The sequence below is a fragment of the Somniosus microcephalus genome, chromosome 3 (genome assembly GCF_052327205.1).
Source record: "Somniosus microcephalus isolate GS21.2 chromosome 3, FLI_Smic_1.0, whole genome shotgun sequence".
Taxonomy (NCBI): domain Eukaryota; kingdom Metazoa; phylum Chordata; class Chondrichthyes; order Squaliformes; family Somniosidae; genus Somniosus; species Somniosus microcephalus.
In genome coordinates this window covers 135,010,642-135,025,631 of record NC_140989.1, presented here as the reverse complement: position 1 = coordinate 135,025,631, position 14,990 = coordinate 135,010,642, and the positions used below count along the sequence as shown (strand labels likewise).

The 14,990-nt window shown below is 48.8% G+C and overlaps 1 protein-coding gene across 2 annotated transcripts in view; it reads left to right on the top strand.

The window, feature by feature from the left end:
• Positions 1–14,990, top strand: part of macrod2 (mono-ADP ribosylhydrolase 2) — a 1,321,175-nt gene that overhangs the window by 874,176 nt on the left and 432,009 nt on the right. For both annotated transcript variants that reach the window (XM_085981648.1, XM_085981646.1), the window contains one exon: positions 6,517–6,590. In XM_085981648.1, coding sequence (XP_085837774.1) covers positions 6,517–6,590 — 74 coding nt within the window. The remainder of the gene's footprint in view (positions 1–6,516; positions 6,591–14,990) is intronic.

The following is a 14,990-nucleotide window of genomic DNA, read 5'->3' as shown; positions in this document are numbered from 1 at the left end:
TGTACGATTCTATGATCTATAATACTTCAAATAAGAGAGGTTTTGAAAGCCCCCCCCCCCCACCCCCGATGCCTAAGTGAGTAAATGGTGTGGTACCAAACCATACAGAGTAGAAGGTGCTGTGTTCAATCTATACTGACTTACTTCAGTTGTGGCATCGATTAGGACATCGCAGTTGGTCTCGTAATCCCAGGGCGAGAGAGGTGGTGATAGTTGAAGACTTCCACTCCTAATTGCTATGGCTTGATGCCAGCTGAAAAGAATGGACGTACGGATAGACGGTGAGGACAGGTTGGAGCTTGCTGCATGAATGCCAACCCTAAATAAAAAAAGCTAACAACTCCAGGATGGTCCTGATTACAAGCTATGGTATTGTGAAAATAAGTGGGTACACAGGCTCTTATACTGAACATCCCTTCACTTGTGACTGAGGGAAAAAAACAAATGTATATGCAGGCCTGAAGGGGGATGTCCAATTGTTGAAAGCTGAAAATTGGTGGCACTTTTTTGGGCCGATAGGAAGCTCCAGAAAATGTTGAATTTTTATGTTAAAAATGAAGCTCTTTTGTTATTTCTGAACACTTTCACACTTCACAATTGATAGATTTTTAAGTTTAAAAAAAGAACAAAAGCAAGGTAACCTTTAGATTTTCAACAGATAATACAGACGCTCTTAGATGCTGAGAGGCTGTTTCCTCTGTCTGGCGAGTCTAGAATTAGGGGTCATAGTCTCAGGATAAGGGGACAGCCATTTAAGATTGAGATGAGGAGAAATTTCTTCACTCAGAGGGTTGTGAATCTTTAGAATTCTCAACCCCAGAGGGCTGTGGATGCTCAGTCGATGAGTATATTCAAGGCTGAGATCGATAGATTTTTGGACACTAAGCAAATCGAGGGATAGGGTAGGAAAGTGGAGTTGAGGTAGATGATCAGCCATGATCTTATTGAATGGCGGAGCAGGCTCGAGGGGCCGAATGGCCGACTCCTGTTCCTATTTCTTATGTTCTTATGTAGATCAAAGAGCTAATCATTTCCCCAAAAGTTACCTCAACACTCACTGTTCCACATCTAACCCCGCAACTCTCACAGAGACACTGGCCTTGAAATTCCACAGGTGCAATCCTGGAGTTCACGCCAAGATCGTGCATGGCGGCACCCTCCATCACTGAGCCCCGTAGGATTGAGGTTTAGTCGCGGAACTCACAGCTTCAGAAGTCCCCAACCCTTGCTCATTATTTGCCTTTTAAGAGGTAGTCAGAAGTTCTGTCCCTACAAGGCAATGCAACCTGTCTCGGGGGGGCTTGGGGGGGTTCCACCGGTCTCCAGCAAAAATAATGGCAGGACACCAGTAGAACATCTGTGGAATTTCAGGGCTGCTCTCTCCTCCCATTCTTCTTCCAATTTCAAACATGCACTCTTATCCCTCTTCCCTCCTCAATTCAACCTGAAACTCATTCCCCCTCCACCAGTTACCTTTGTTCAAGTTCTTTTCCTCCAACTGCAGTTCACACTGGCACTCTTTGTCCTCAATCCCAGTTCACACTGGCACTCTTTGTCCTCAATCCCAGTTCACACTGGCACTCTTTGTCCTCAATCCCAGTTCACACTGGCACTCTTTGTCCTCAATCCCAGTTCACACTGGCACTCTTTGTCCTCAATCCCAGTTCACACTGGCACTCTTTGTCCTCAATCCCAGTTCACACTGGCTATCTTTGTCCTCAATCCCAGTTCACACTGGCACTCTTTGTCCTCAATCCCAGTTCACACTGGCACTCTTTGTCCTCAATCCCAGTTCACACTGGCTATCTTTGTCCTCAATCCCAGTTCACACTGGCTATCTTTGTCCTCAATCCCAGTTCACACTGGCTATCTTTGTCCTCAATCCCAGTTCACACTGGCGATCTTTGTCCTCAATCCCAGTTCACACTGGCTATCTTTGTCCTCAATCCCAGTTCACACTGGCTATCTTTGTCCTCAATCCCAGTTCACACTGGCACTCTTTTTCTTCCCCCCCCCCACCCCCATATTAATGCTCACACTCTCATTTCTCCTCCATCCCAAAGCACCACTCTCAGCTTTGTCCTTCTCTTTCTGCCACCCACCCCCCCCCCCCCCCTCCCCACCCCCAGCTATAAAGCACTGCTCCCAGCTTTGGCTCTTTACTCTCTCCCCTTCAATACCATCCATTTCCCCCCACCCCCTTCCCTCTCCCCTAAGTGCCACTCCTACCCAAGTCCCACTGCGATGATTCTGAGTGCTGCATACAGCAGGCCGGAATTTCTGTATCCATGAGCCTTCCTGCCAACAGTCTGCAGGAATCACTTCACAGCACGAATCGTAGGAGCAGCACTGAGGGGAGAGAGGGGTTTGATCCGTGCGGATTCGTGTCAATCACATCTGACATGCAGACCGGCCAGCAAAATGCAGACAGTTAACGTGTGGGGGCTGGATGGCCACTCTCTCACAGTTGAATAGCTGCTGGCACTCACCATCAAGAATGCCACTTCGGTGAGTTACCGGATGGTGTTTGCTGCCCGTGGAACCATCGAAGAATCGATGGAGAATACAGGAGAAAATTTTTAATAATTGCAGTTCAATAATAACTTTAAAATAATTAAGTACATCTTAAAATTAATTCAGGTTCCAGATACTCGGGCTGACATTTTGATATATCTAAGTACAAGCCCATGGGATTGCAGCTGTCCGCACAAAGTAATTATTTGAGACGAAACTGGTAATAACAGCAGTTAATTACATGTAGTATTTAAATTAGTTTGATACAGCAAGTTTGAAGATGGTCTAGATTTTACCAATAAAATCTATCACTTAAATGCTTGCAGCAAAAGAATGACAAAAATATGCTGAATAAAACCATATATTTGCTACCGCATAATGACAAACAACCCTGCAGTGGTCGAATGCTCAAATATTCACGGTGGGGAACAGCAGTGTAATTTTTAGAAAAGAGAAGGCTGAGGGGCGACCTGATCGAGGTTTTAAAGATTATGAAAGGGTTTGATAGGGTAGACGTAGAGAAGATGTTTCCACTTGTGGGAGAGACCAGAACTAGGGGTTGTAAATATAAGATAGTCACTAATAAATCCAAAAGGGAATTCAGGAGAAACTTCTTTATCTAGAGAGTTGTGAGAATGTGGAACTCGCTACCGCAAGGAGTAGTTGAAGCAAATAGCACAGATGCATTTAAGGGGAAGCTAGATAAACACATGAGGGAGAAAGGAATAGAAGGTTATTCTAATAGGGTGAGATGAAGAGTGGGAGGAGGCTCGTGTGGAGCATAAACACTGGCATGGACCTGTTGGGCCGAATGGCCTGTTTCTGTGCTCCAGACTCGATGTAACTCATGTGTAAAATTCGAAAACATGACAGTGAGAGAGAAATTAATACTGTCTGTTCTTCAGCCGAATGTAGAATGTACAATAAGTGTGTCACATCGTCATATTAGTTTCTGTGTTCTGAGATTTTTCACCAACATTTCATTTCTTGAAATATATCACAGCTACCTTCACCACATGGACTGCAGCAGTTCAAGACAAAGGCCCACCACCACCTTCTCATCAACAACTATGGATGGGCAATAAATGCCGACTGTGCCAGCGATGCCCATATCTCGGGAATGAATATATTTTTAAAAAACATTATTTTCAACCTGCGTGCATTTACTGTTAGCTTTTTTTTCTATTATAAATCCCTATGTCCATTTTATAATTGAATCTGTCTGTGTACTTGTCACACTGTAATTACACCCTGCTGCCTGTGGAGGTGCTGAAACATTTTCTCTGGAGAAGGCTGTAATCACAGCATGGCACGTTTACATAACCAGTCTCCATTATAAATGTGGACATAGTAATTTACAATGAAAAAAGTTAACAGGAACTGCATGCAGAAAATACATACTGTACATAACATCAATGGCTTTTTGAGGTTATAGTGAAAACCCTTTTATTGATGAAATCCTGTTGCCATAACACAGAATCATAGAAATTTACGGCACAGAAGGAGGCCATTTGGTCCATCGTGTCAGTGTCGGCCAAAAAAGAGCTATCCAGCTTAATCCCACTTTCCAGCTCTTGGTCCGGAGCCTTGCAGTTTACGGCATCTCAAGTGCATATCCGAGTTCTTTTTAAATGTGATGAAGCTTTCTGCCTCTACCACCCTTTCAGGCAGTGAGTTCCAGACCCCCACCACCCTCTGGATGAAAAATGTTCTCCTCAACTCCCCTCTAATCCTTCTACCTATTACTTTAAATCGATGCCCCTGGTTATTGACCTCTCTGCTAGGGGAAATAGGTCCTAGAGTTATACAGCACAGAAAGAGGCCCTTCAGCCCATCGTGTCTGCGCTGGCCATCAAGCCCTATCTCTCCTAATTCCATCTTCCAGCACTTGGTCTGTAGCCTTGTATGCTATGGCGTTTCAAGTGCTCATCTAAATGCTTCTTGAATGTTGTGAGGGTTCCTGCCTCTACCGCCCTTTCAGGCAGTGAGTTCCAGATTCCAACCACCCTCTGGGTGAAAAAGTTTTTCCTCAAATCCCCTCTGAACCTCCTGCCCCTTAACTTGAAACTATGCCCCCTGGTTATTGACCCCTTTACTAAGGGGAAAAGTTCCTTTCTATCTACCCTATCTATGCCCCTCATAATTTTGTACACCTCAATCAGGTCCCCCCTCAGCCTTCTCTGCTCTAAGGAAAACGACTCCAGCCTGTCCAGTCTCTCTTCATAGATGAAGTGCTCCAGCCCAGGTAACATCCTGGTGAATCTCCTCTGCATCCTCTCCAATGCAATCACATCCGTGTGGCGACCAGAACTGCACACAGTATTCGAGCTGTGGTCTAACTAGCGTTTTGTACAGCTCCATCATAACCTCCCTGCTCTTATATTCTATGCCTCGGCTAATGAAGGCAAGTATCCCATATACCTTCTTAACCACCTTATCTACCTGTCCTGCTGCCTTCAGGGATCTATGTACATGCACACCAAGGTCCCTCTGATCCTCTGTCCTTCCTAGGGTCCTACCATTCATTGTGTATTCCCTTGCCTTGTTAGCTCTCCCTAAATGCATTACTTCACACTTCTTTGGATTGAATTCCATTTACCACTTTTCTGCCCAGCTGACCAGTCCATTGATATCTTCCTGCAGTCTACAGCTTTCTTCCTCACTATCAACTAGATTTCCTGTTTACATTAAATGTCATGCTATATTCGGAGCTGGTTGGCACGTGTTTCTAAGAGGCAACTTGATGGTTGGAGAATGCAGCAACTTCCAGTTCACTTGTACTTGCCACTCAGTTCCAGTGGAAATTGCCACATTCTCAAAACTGATTCAGTAAGTGTTTCAAAACTCTCCAATTCAAAGAATGTGCTACCTTCCTTTTTCTCGTGTGGTTGGCCTGGAACTGGCTGTATGCTTTACGGCACAATGTTCTGAGATGCTTTCCTGCAGTTGAACTGGAAATGAACGCTTAAGAACATCTAAAATTGCAGCATACCCAACGCTCAGCATTTCCCGCAGGAAATCCCAATATTGTGTCCCAGCAGGAGTCTTGGGTCAGTGCCGAAGCAGAGCTGAAGGAGTCGGGGTTGACCCCCTCGAGACCTCCGCTACTATGCTACATTGGCCACCTTTGAGAATCACAAATGTTGGCAATGCTGAAATTATAATTAAAGGATTTAGTCAATGTGCAGGCAGAGATTAAGCACCTTGCAACTGGAGGTATTGATTTCCATTGATCTGTGAGGCAGAATCCACTGCTTGAATGAGAAAAGAATGGCATTGTAAGTCTCCTCTACAAGAGAACAGTGATTTCATTATAAAACCAGTTTAACCTGTTTTAGTCGCATGATAAGTGAATTGAAATTTTTTTCTTGTTACAAACAATTTCGATATAAGCGGGTTTTTCCACAAGTCATGATTGTTAATTGAAGCACCTTGGGGCGTTTTACTATGTTAAAGGTGCGATATAAACGCAAGTTCACAGAATCACAGAACCCCCACAGTGCAGATAGAGGCCATTTCGGCCCATCGAGCCTGCACCGACACATATCCCACCCTATCCCCGTAACCCCACGTATTTAATCCCCTAACACTAAGGGTCAATTTATCATGGCCAAATCAACCTAACCCGCACATCTGTCATATGATGAAAATGATCCAGGTTCACTCGAATCTTAGCACTGTGCCATGTAGCACTCACCTCGATGGAACTGACTGCTCAAACTAAAATTTAAATAATTTTATGTACCAAAATCCATGGGTAAATTAGTTATGTATTGACGGTTCTTGCTACTTTCATGATATAATTCATACAGTTGCTCAGGACCAATATGGTGAGATGCAGTGACTTGATTGGATTTGCATACTTGTAGATTATTAAGTGAAGTGATTGGTTGTGAAAAAACAAGGATCCGTGTCACATCAATCCCATGTGAATATTTCCGACTTCCTTTTACCAAATATTTTAGAAATTGAAACGGAGATCTTAATTTTTTTTTCTTCTAGGTTTTCCACAGGACGATGCAGCTGAAATTGCAGTGTCGACTATCAAAGAATGGCTAGCTGACAAACGAGCTCTGGTATGTAATCTGTTTGCTACTCTGGAGGATTTGAGCAGTGAAGTATCAAACTGCTTACATCAAGGATCAATTGTTTTGCGAATTGGATTGTATATTTCCTGAACCCAGCGCGGTTACTGAGCTTGAAACCTTAGTGGTCATTCTTAGCAGAGAGGTCGTCAAATGGATTCTCAAGTGGCTGCATTGCTGTGGATTTCAGTAGTCAACTTCAGAAATAAGTCGTCAAATGATGCAAAGTAAAGCCTAACCTGAGGAACTTAAACTCCATGGCCCAACATTAACCTCATTTATCAAGTACAAAGTACAGTGTGAGTTGATAATCTGGCCCTGTACAGAGCAGTATCTGAACACTTAGCCTCTTTTGCCTGTAACTCAATACCAAGTGATCATGTGCAATTCTTGTTCCATCCCCGGTAGCTGACTGAAATAACTTCTGATTTTTGCCCTGTTGGACTGTACTTTGAGAGCAAGGTGATTGATACCAGGCTTGGTTGAAGTGGCTGTAAGTACAAGCCTGGTAGCTTTCTATTTAGATATACACAAACTGTATTCAGTGGCAGTATGAACATTTCCATAATGATTTGAAAGTCCCCATTGACCCAGACTAATAGTGAACCTCTGGAGAAACAGGCAGCATGAACATCTTGAGTCTCACATTGGCAGTGTGCTGATGATTAAAAGATAAGTGTAAGAACATTGGAAGAATTAGGAGCAGGAGTAGGCCATATGGCCCTCGAGCCTGCTCTGCCATTCAATAGGATCATGGCTGATCTTTGACCTCAACTCCAATTTCCCGCCTGATCCCCATATCCTTTGATTCCGCTAGAGTCCAAAAATCTATCTATCTCAGTCTTGAATATACTCAACAATTCAGCATCCACAGCCCTCTGGGGTAGAGAATTCCAAAGATTCACAACCCTCTGAGTGAAGAGATTCCTCCTCATCTCAGTCTTAAATGGCCGACCCCTTATCCTGAGACTATGCCCCCTAGTTCTAGACTCTCCAGCTAGGGGAAACAATCTCTCAGCATCTACCCTGTCAATCCCCCTCAGAATCCTGTATGTTTCAATGAGATCACCTCTCATTCTTCTAAACTTCAGAGAGTATAGGCCCAATCTACTCAATCTCTCCTCATTATACAACCTAAGCATTGCACCTTTTGCATATTCTCTGTGAAATAAAAGCACCCACTGTGGAAAAACTTGATTGTTATTTTCCTCCAGTTTCCCAACCTCTTAGGCCAGGCACCCTGGATGCGGGCTGAGGGGATGATTGGTGGCAATGGACAATCAACATTGCCAATAATGCCATTCTATGGCCTGTTGCTCAGGGGCATTTAAATCTGATCTGAGGTGGAACCTCTGCCAATTATTGCTCTTATCTGATGGGATGGACATTTCATCCATGCTTGGTACCTCCCGACGACCCAGCTGACCTGTGTAACTTGTCTGGTGATAGATCCCAGGATCTGAAATCTGATCTATTGGTTTATGGCATCATGCATTAACAAGTCCCCCAATATAAAGTGCTTGATTTAAAGATGTAGCCACAGTGTGCACCCGAACTTTGTTGTGACGATAGACTAACCGGTCATAGTCTGAAGGTGTGTTGACAATAGGAGGATTTGTGATATCACATGTAAACAGAATAGTGTACCAGAGAAAGATTTGAGTGTATTGAGACTTAATATAATTTGTTTGGGTCAGAATATATTGCATGTCTCGTATGCGTTGACGAAGATGTATAAAGTGCATAATGGGCACTTGAACTGCATGTAATTAGGATCAAATGTTTGGACTGGTTCATACAGCTCAAGATTGAATTTAATTCAGAGTTAATCCTGCAATTGCAAGGGTGCATTTTCAATTCAGATTCACTTTGACTTATGCAAATTCATAACAATTAGATGGCTCTGTTTAATTTAGATTGACTGTTAATTCCAGTAAATTTTAATCACCAGCCTCCAGCTAAATGAATTATGTAACACTGTGCCAGCAGTCTGATTTACAGCCATTTATTTCATTTGCAACTTGTAAAAGATTGCACCAAGCTTATCAATGAGTTTTCTTTTTTGATCACCTGCTGTTGCTCCAGAGAGGCTTCTCTAATACCTACTTAGTTTATTTTCTCTTACAATTACTCTTTTTTAAATTGACCAAAATAAACACGCTGGTACTTTTCCTTATTCAGTAAACCGCCATACATAAGAAGCACTGAGGTTAGCAAGGGCACAGAATGTACTCTGGATGAGGGACTTCAATGTCCATTACCAAGAGTGGCTTGGTAGCACCACCAGTGAAAGAAAAGAAAGATAGCAAAATACTGCAGATGCTGGAAATCTGAAATAACAACAGAAAGTGCTGGAAAAACTCAGCAGGCCAGGCAACATCCGTGGAGAGAAATTAGAGTCGACGTTTCGGGTCTAACCCTTTTTCAAAACTAATGTAAGAAATCACACAACACCAGGTTATAGTCCAACAGCTTTATTTGAAATCACAAGCTTTCGGAGCGCTGCTCCTTCTTCAGGTGAAGTGGAAAGGAAATGAAATAGATCGAAAGGCAGGGCTGGAAGAGAACAAAAGAAGTGGAGAGACATTGGCCTAGAAATTCAGTATAGCCACTTTTGGGGTGCTAAAGTCGGGCGGCCGCTAAAGTTTGCGCCCGGCGCAAAGTCGCGCCCCCTTCGCCGATATTCAGTCGCATCGCCCCAAGAGGTTGCTGCTGCGCTAAAACAGGCGATGCACGACTATCTTTAGGCGCTAAGCCGGCGGTGCTGAGCGATACCCCCGAGGCCGGGCGCAGCGCCGGTGCGGCGAGTTCTTGATTGACGGCAGACACTCTGGCGCCGGTCAGCTCTTAAAGGGGGGGGGGGTCGATTTGTTTGCCTGCCACGCCCTGCACACTGCAGCCCTCAACCTAGGCCTGACCACTTCAGCTTCACCTGCACAACGCCCAGGGCTATGGAGAAGGCCAGGGAGAGAGCGCAGCGCTTCAGCGACAGTGACCTGAGGCTGCTGGTTGGCGGAGTGGAGCGCAGGCGCCATGTTCTGTTCCCAGAAGGTGGCAAGAGGCCGCTGCCCAGCGCCTACCGGAAAGCCTGGAGGGAGGTCTCCAACAGGGTGTCTTCCAACAGCGTGGTTGCCAGGACTCCTGTGCAATGCCGGAAGAAGTTCAACGACCTCACTCGGGTTGTCAGGGTGAGTACCCTTTCCAGTGTCCTCTTCATCCTTGCATGTGCACCTCACTTTATGGGCAAAGGGACCTGAAAGCCCTAATGGCCAGCCCTCATCCAGCAGCTATGGGACTGGCATGAAAATCACTTGCACATTCAGCACTTTACACACTGTACAAGCTCTTCGACCATGGGAGGCATTGCAGACAAGATCAGGGCTACACACTGTACAAGCTCTTCGACCATGGGAGGCAGTGCAGACAAGATCAGGGCTACACACTCTACAAGCTATTCGACCATGGGAGGCAGTGCAGACAAGATCAGGGCTACACACTGTACAAGCTATTCGACCATGGGAGGCAGTGCAGACAAGATCAGGGCTTCACACTACTTAGAGGCCGTCCTTTATCTTGCAGGCCAAGGTGGCGCACAACCGGCGCAACCGAACTGAGACCGGGGGAGGCCGTCCTGACCTCAAAGAGCTCTCCGACCTCGACCAGCGTGTGGAGCGCATTATGGCAGGCCGGCTGATTGGCCCCGTCGCCAGTGGAGATGCCGACCCTGTTCTGGGCACCAATGGTAAGGGCATCACCTTTTGGACCTCTCTCGTTCCACTTGCGCATGAGATCAGCATCCTTTGCCACTGTCCGACCAATGCGGTGAATGGCAGCACTCATGCCTCCCTCGCTGCCGCCCTGTCCTCACTCTAAAGCTACTCTTGTGCCTTCCTGCTTTCAGATGGTGAATCGCCAGGTGAGGAGGCGGGCCCTCAAGCTGCCACTGTCAGCGCTTCGGAATACGAGGAGGAGGAAGAGGAAGCCGGCCCATCAGTGCCACCCTCAGCCGCGCCAGCCCATGGCGATGTAGGGGGCACGTCTTCCCTGGAGGGGAGCCGGGGGGGATGGGTCGGAGGAGAGTGAAGCTCCGGGGCCCAGCGGCCTGCAGCAACACGGGAGGGGTGGGGAAGCTCGGCGGACTTCTCCACAGAGGGTGAGTGCGGCCTCCAGTCCTGCGACGGTGAGCGCAGAGGAGGTGCGCCTCCTAGAGGAAATGGCCGTCCAGGCTGAGCGCAGGCACACTGAGCTCATGGCTGCAGTGGCAAGGATGCCTGACTCCATAGAGTCTCTGTCAAGGAGTGTGCAGCAATTCGGAGCAGCACAGGCCAGGAGTCTGCAACAATTCAGTGCAGCACAGGCCAGGAGTCTGGAACAATTCAGTGCAGCACAGGCCAGGAGTCTGCAGGACTTCGCGGCAGCACAGTCGGCTTCTAGCCAAGTGCTCAGTCGTGCCGTCCATTCACTGGCTGGTGTCATGCGGACACAGACCAGGGCCACACGGGCACTAACTGCTGCCATCCTCGCTGGATCAGCCAGGCATCGCCAGGGCACTCGCCGCGCAGCAGCAGCCCAGCAGTCTGTTCTTCAGCTGTTTGCTGCGCATGCTGCAGTGCTGGCCCGTGCGAGTGCCAATGTCTCAGGCGACCAGCGAGCACCTGCGATCTGCCAGGTTGCCACCATTCCTGCAGCCGACACTGCCACTCCGCCATTGCAGCTGCCATGAGCCGCTGGACAGACTGCTGCCGCCCAGCCAGAGTTGGAGCAGTCAGCAGCCGGCCACTCCAAGGCCAGAGCTGGTGCAGGCCGACCCCCAAGGGCATCTGCCGTCTCGCCATCTGCCCCTCAGCAGCCTTCCCCCAGCCTTGCTGCAGCCACTGGGCTCCCATTGAGGAGGAGCTGCAGGGCGGGCAGGGGCCAGGCAAGGATGCGCAAGGCATCGCCCTCGCAGGGCAAAAAGTAGAGGTATGCACAAATGCCTGGTGCTTGTTGTAAGGCCGAGACTGGTGCAGTTGTGTTTGTGTAAGGCCAAGACTGGTGTCTTTCTTTCTTTTTGTAAGGCCGAGACTGGTAGTTTTGTGTTTTTGGAGGGGGCTTCTCCACATGAGGATGTAATGTGGGAAGGGCAGAGGTTTGCAATAAATTATTGTTGTTAAATTGCAGTGTGCATGGTTTTTTTGTTAAGTCCTGGTTGTCCTGGTTGCCCTGCTCGGCGGAGGGCTTGTGGAGCGGCTACATTCATCTGCTGACATTGGCACAAGCCATTCCCTGAGAGGGGGCCTAGAACTGACGTTCAATAAGCCGGCGACGGGCGGCCCTTGCACTTTGTGCCTCCCTCCTGTGCTGGTCCTCCTCCTCCTGAGGTGGTCCTCCAATCTCTGGTGGCAGTGCCTGAGTCCTGCGGATAGCCAGGTTCTGCAGCATGCAGCAAACGACCACGAAATGGGAGACTCGCTCCGGCGAATACTGTAGGGCTCCACCGGAATGATCCAGACAGCGGAACCGTTGCTTCAGGACGCCGATTGTTTGTTCGATGATGTTCCTGGTCGCTTGATGGCTCTCGTTGTATCCCTCTTCAGCAGGGGTGCTGGGCGCACGGAGCGGGGTCATCAGCCAGGTACACAAAGGATAGCCTTTGTCCCCGATAAGCCATCCTCGTGGGTGAGGCTGTGCCTGGAACATGTCTGCCACAGAAGTCTGTCGCAGGATGAAGGCATCGTGGCTGCTGCCTGGAAAGCGGGCATTGACAGCTAGGATGAGCTGCCTGTGGTCACACACCAGCTGGACGTTCAGCGAATGGTAGCCCTTCCGGTTGCGGTAATCCTCGGCATTCTCCAGAGGTGCCCGCAAAGCCACATGCGTGCAGTCAATGGCGCCCTGCACCATGGGGAAGCCCGTGAATGCTGCAAAGCCCATTGCACGCTGTTGCTGCTTGGCAAGGGCCATGGAGAAGGAGATGAACTGACGTCTCCTTTTGAAAAGGGCATTGGTCACCTGGCGGATGCAGCAATGCACGGCGAACTGGGAGATGTTGGCAATGTCCCCAGTAGCGGATTGGAAGGAGCCGGTGGCATAGAAGTTGAGAGCCACCGTCACCTTCACTTCCACCGACAGAGACGTCCTGCTCCTCAGCTGTGGCATCAGATCACCGCCAAGCAGGTGGCAGATCTCTGTGACCACCTCCCTTCTGAATTGCAGCCTCCGAACACACTGCTCATCAGACATGTTGAGATAGGAGAACTGCTGGCGGTATACCCTGGGTGGGTAAGGCCTCCTTTCCCGACGCCTGTTGCCCCCTCTCCGTCTAGCCAGGGCTGCCACTCTCTCACGGCGTCTGTGAGCCCTTTGGATGTAATTGAGAAAGCCAGCGTTGACACCCATTGCAGCCCCCATAATATGCTGGCAAACAATGAGATGTCAATGAAGGAAAGACTAGTGGAAAGCTGTGGCCTGAAGCCAGAAGTACCTGTCCGAGTGTTGGGCCAAAGCAGAAAGCTATCTACATTGGTCTCTCTCCAAAGATCCGTTTCTCAAGAAGGAGTGCTGCGAAATGGCAGCCTTTTATAGTGCAGGAGGAGTGCCCTTTAATTTGCGCCCCCCGCTCCCCGCATCGGCTGAGCACCGTTCCACTCTAACAGTCGCGAGGGACGCCAGGCGCACAGTGGGGCGTCGCCACTGAAGTTCCGGTTGGGGGCGCACAAAGGGTGTTGCACGAGGAAATGACGTCATGATCTGCGCGCGCAGCTGAGCGCGCGCAAAGACTTTGCGCCACCGCTAAATCTCTAGTGAAGTTGGGGCGAGGCGCAGATCGCGCTGCGCCCGGGCGCTAGCCGCCTAGCGCCCGACATCTACTCCTCCTAAGGCGCTAACGGCTGGCGCAACCAACTGAATTTCTAGGCCATTAAGAGATATTCAAAACGAGATGAGATGGTGATAGGACTAGTGGAGACAAAAGACAGCTCAGATTAGGTGTGAAATGTTCTGGCAGAATGAGAGACAGCTGCCATGTGGGAGAGAGAAAAAAAAGGAAGGGGGGGGCGGGGGTGGGTGAGGGAAAAACCAAAAGAAAGGGGTGGATAAAAAATATAAGTAAAAATGTAATAGGGGCCGAGGTTATGATCTGAAATTGTTGAACTCGACATTGAGTCCGGAAGGCTGCAAAGTGCCTAATCGGAAGATGAGGTGCTGTTCCTCGAGTTTACGTTGAGCTTCCGTGGAACAATGCAAGAGGCCAAGGACGGTGAGGTCCGAGTGGGAATGGAGCGGTGAATTAAAATGACAGGCGACCGGAAGCTCGGGGTCACCCTTACAGACTGAACGGAGGTGTTCCGCAAAGCGGTCACCCAATCTGCGTTTGGTCTCCCCAATGTAGAGGAGACCGCATCGTGAGCATTTCCTTTCCAGTTTTGAGAAAGGGTTAGACCCGAAATGTCGACTCTAATTTCTCTCCACGGATGTTGCCTGGCCTGCTGAGTTTTTCCAGCACTTTCTGTTGTTATTAAAGAAAAGAAAGACTTGGGCCTAAAAATTCGGTTGCCTTGTGCCTCCCGTTAGCGCCCTAAGAGGGCGATGACGTCATCGCCCCGCTTGCGCCCCGGCTGCAATCTTCAGTAGCGCCCCCTGATTTACCACTGGACGCTGTGTCCGACGGGGTTAGGTGGGGCTACCTGCGGCCGGGGTGGTGCTAATTAAAGGCAAGGTGCCGGGCGGCCATTTTTGTTGCTGGCCGCCTGCCAGCACCTGCCCCCGTTGCTGTCCCCGGCGTCCTGACCAGCACCCCCGCGGAGTGCCGGCTGCGCTCCAAGAGCCCGGCACTTCTCTTGAGTGCCGGGCTCTTTTGCCGGCACTCTGATCCCTGGTGGCCCAGCTGGGCCCCGGGTCGCGCTGCACAACGCCCCTCCCCTTAAGAAGGGGAGGACGGCCTGCAGGCCTGCAGTACCGCAGCACGTAGCGCTGCAATATTCCCTCGCAGTGGCCCAAGAGGGAGGCGGGGCGCTTCCAGTAGCGCCCCGCTTCTCTCTTGGGGCGCAACCGATGAATTTCGGCTGAGGGGGCGCTAATTTTTACGGGGCGGCGAAGTTAGTGCCCCGAAGGGGGCGTGACTCAATTTTTCCCCCTTGGATTTCTATAGCGCCTTTTATGACCTCCAAGCGTCCCAAAGCGCTTTACAGCCAATGAAGTACTTTTGAAGTGTAGTCACTGTTGTAATGCAGGAAATGCAGCAGCCAATTTGCACACAGCAAGATCCCACAAACAGCAATGTGATACTGACCAGATTATTTTTTTTAGTGATGTTGATTTAGGGATAAACATTGGCCAAGACACTGGGGATAAGTCCCCTGCTCTTCTTCGAAATAGTGCCATGGGATCTTTAATGACTACCTGAGAGGGTAG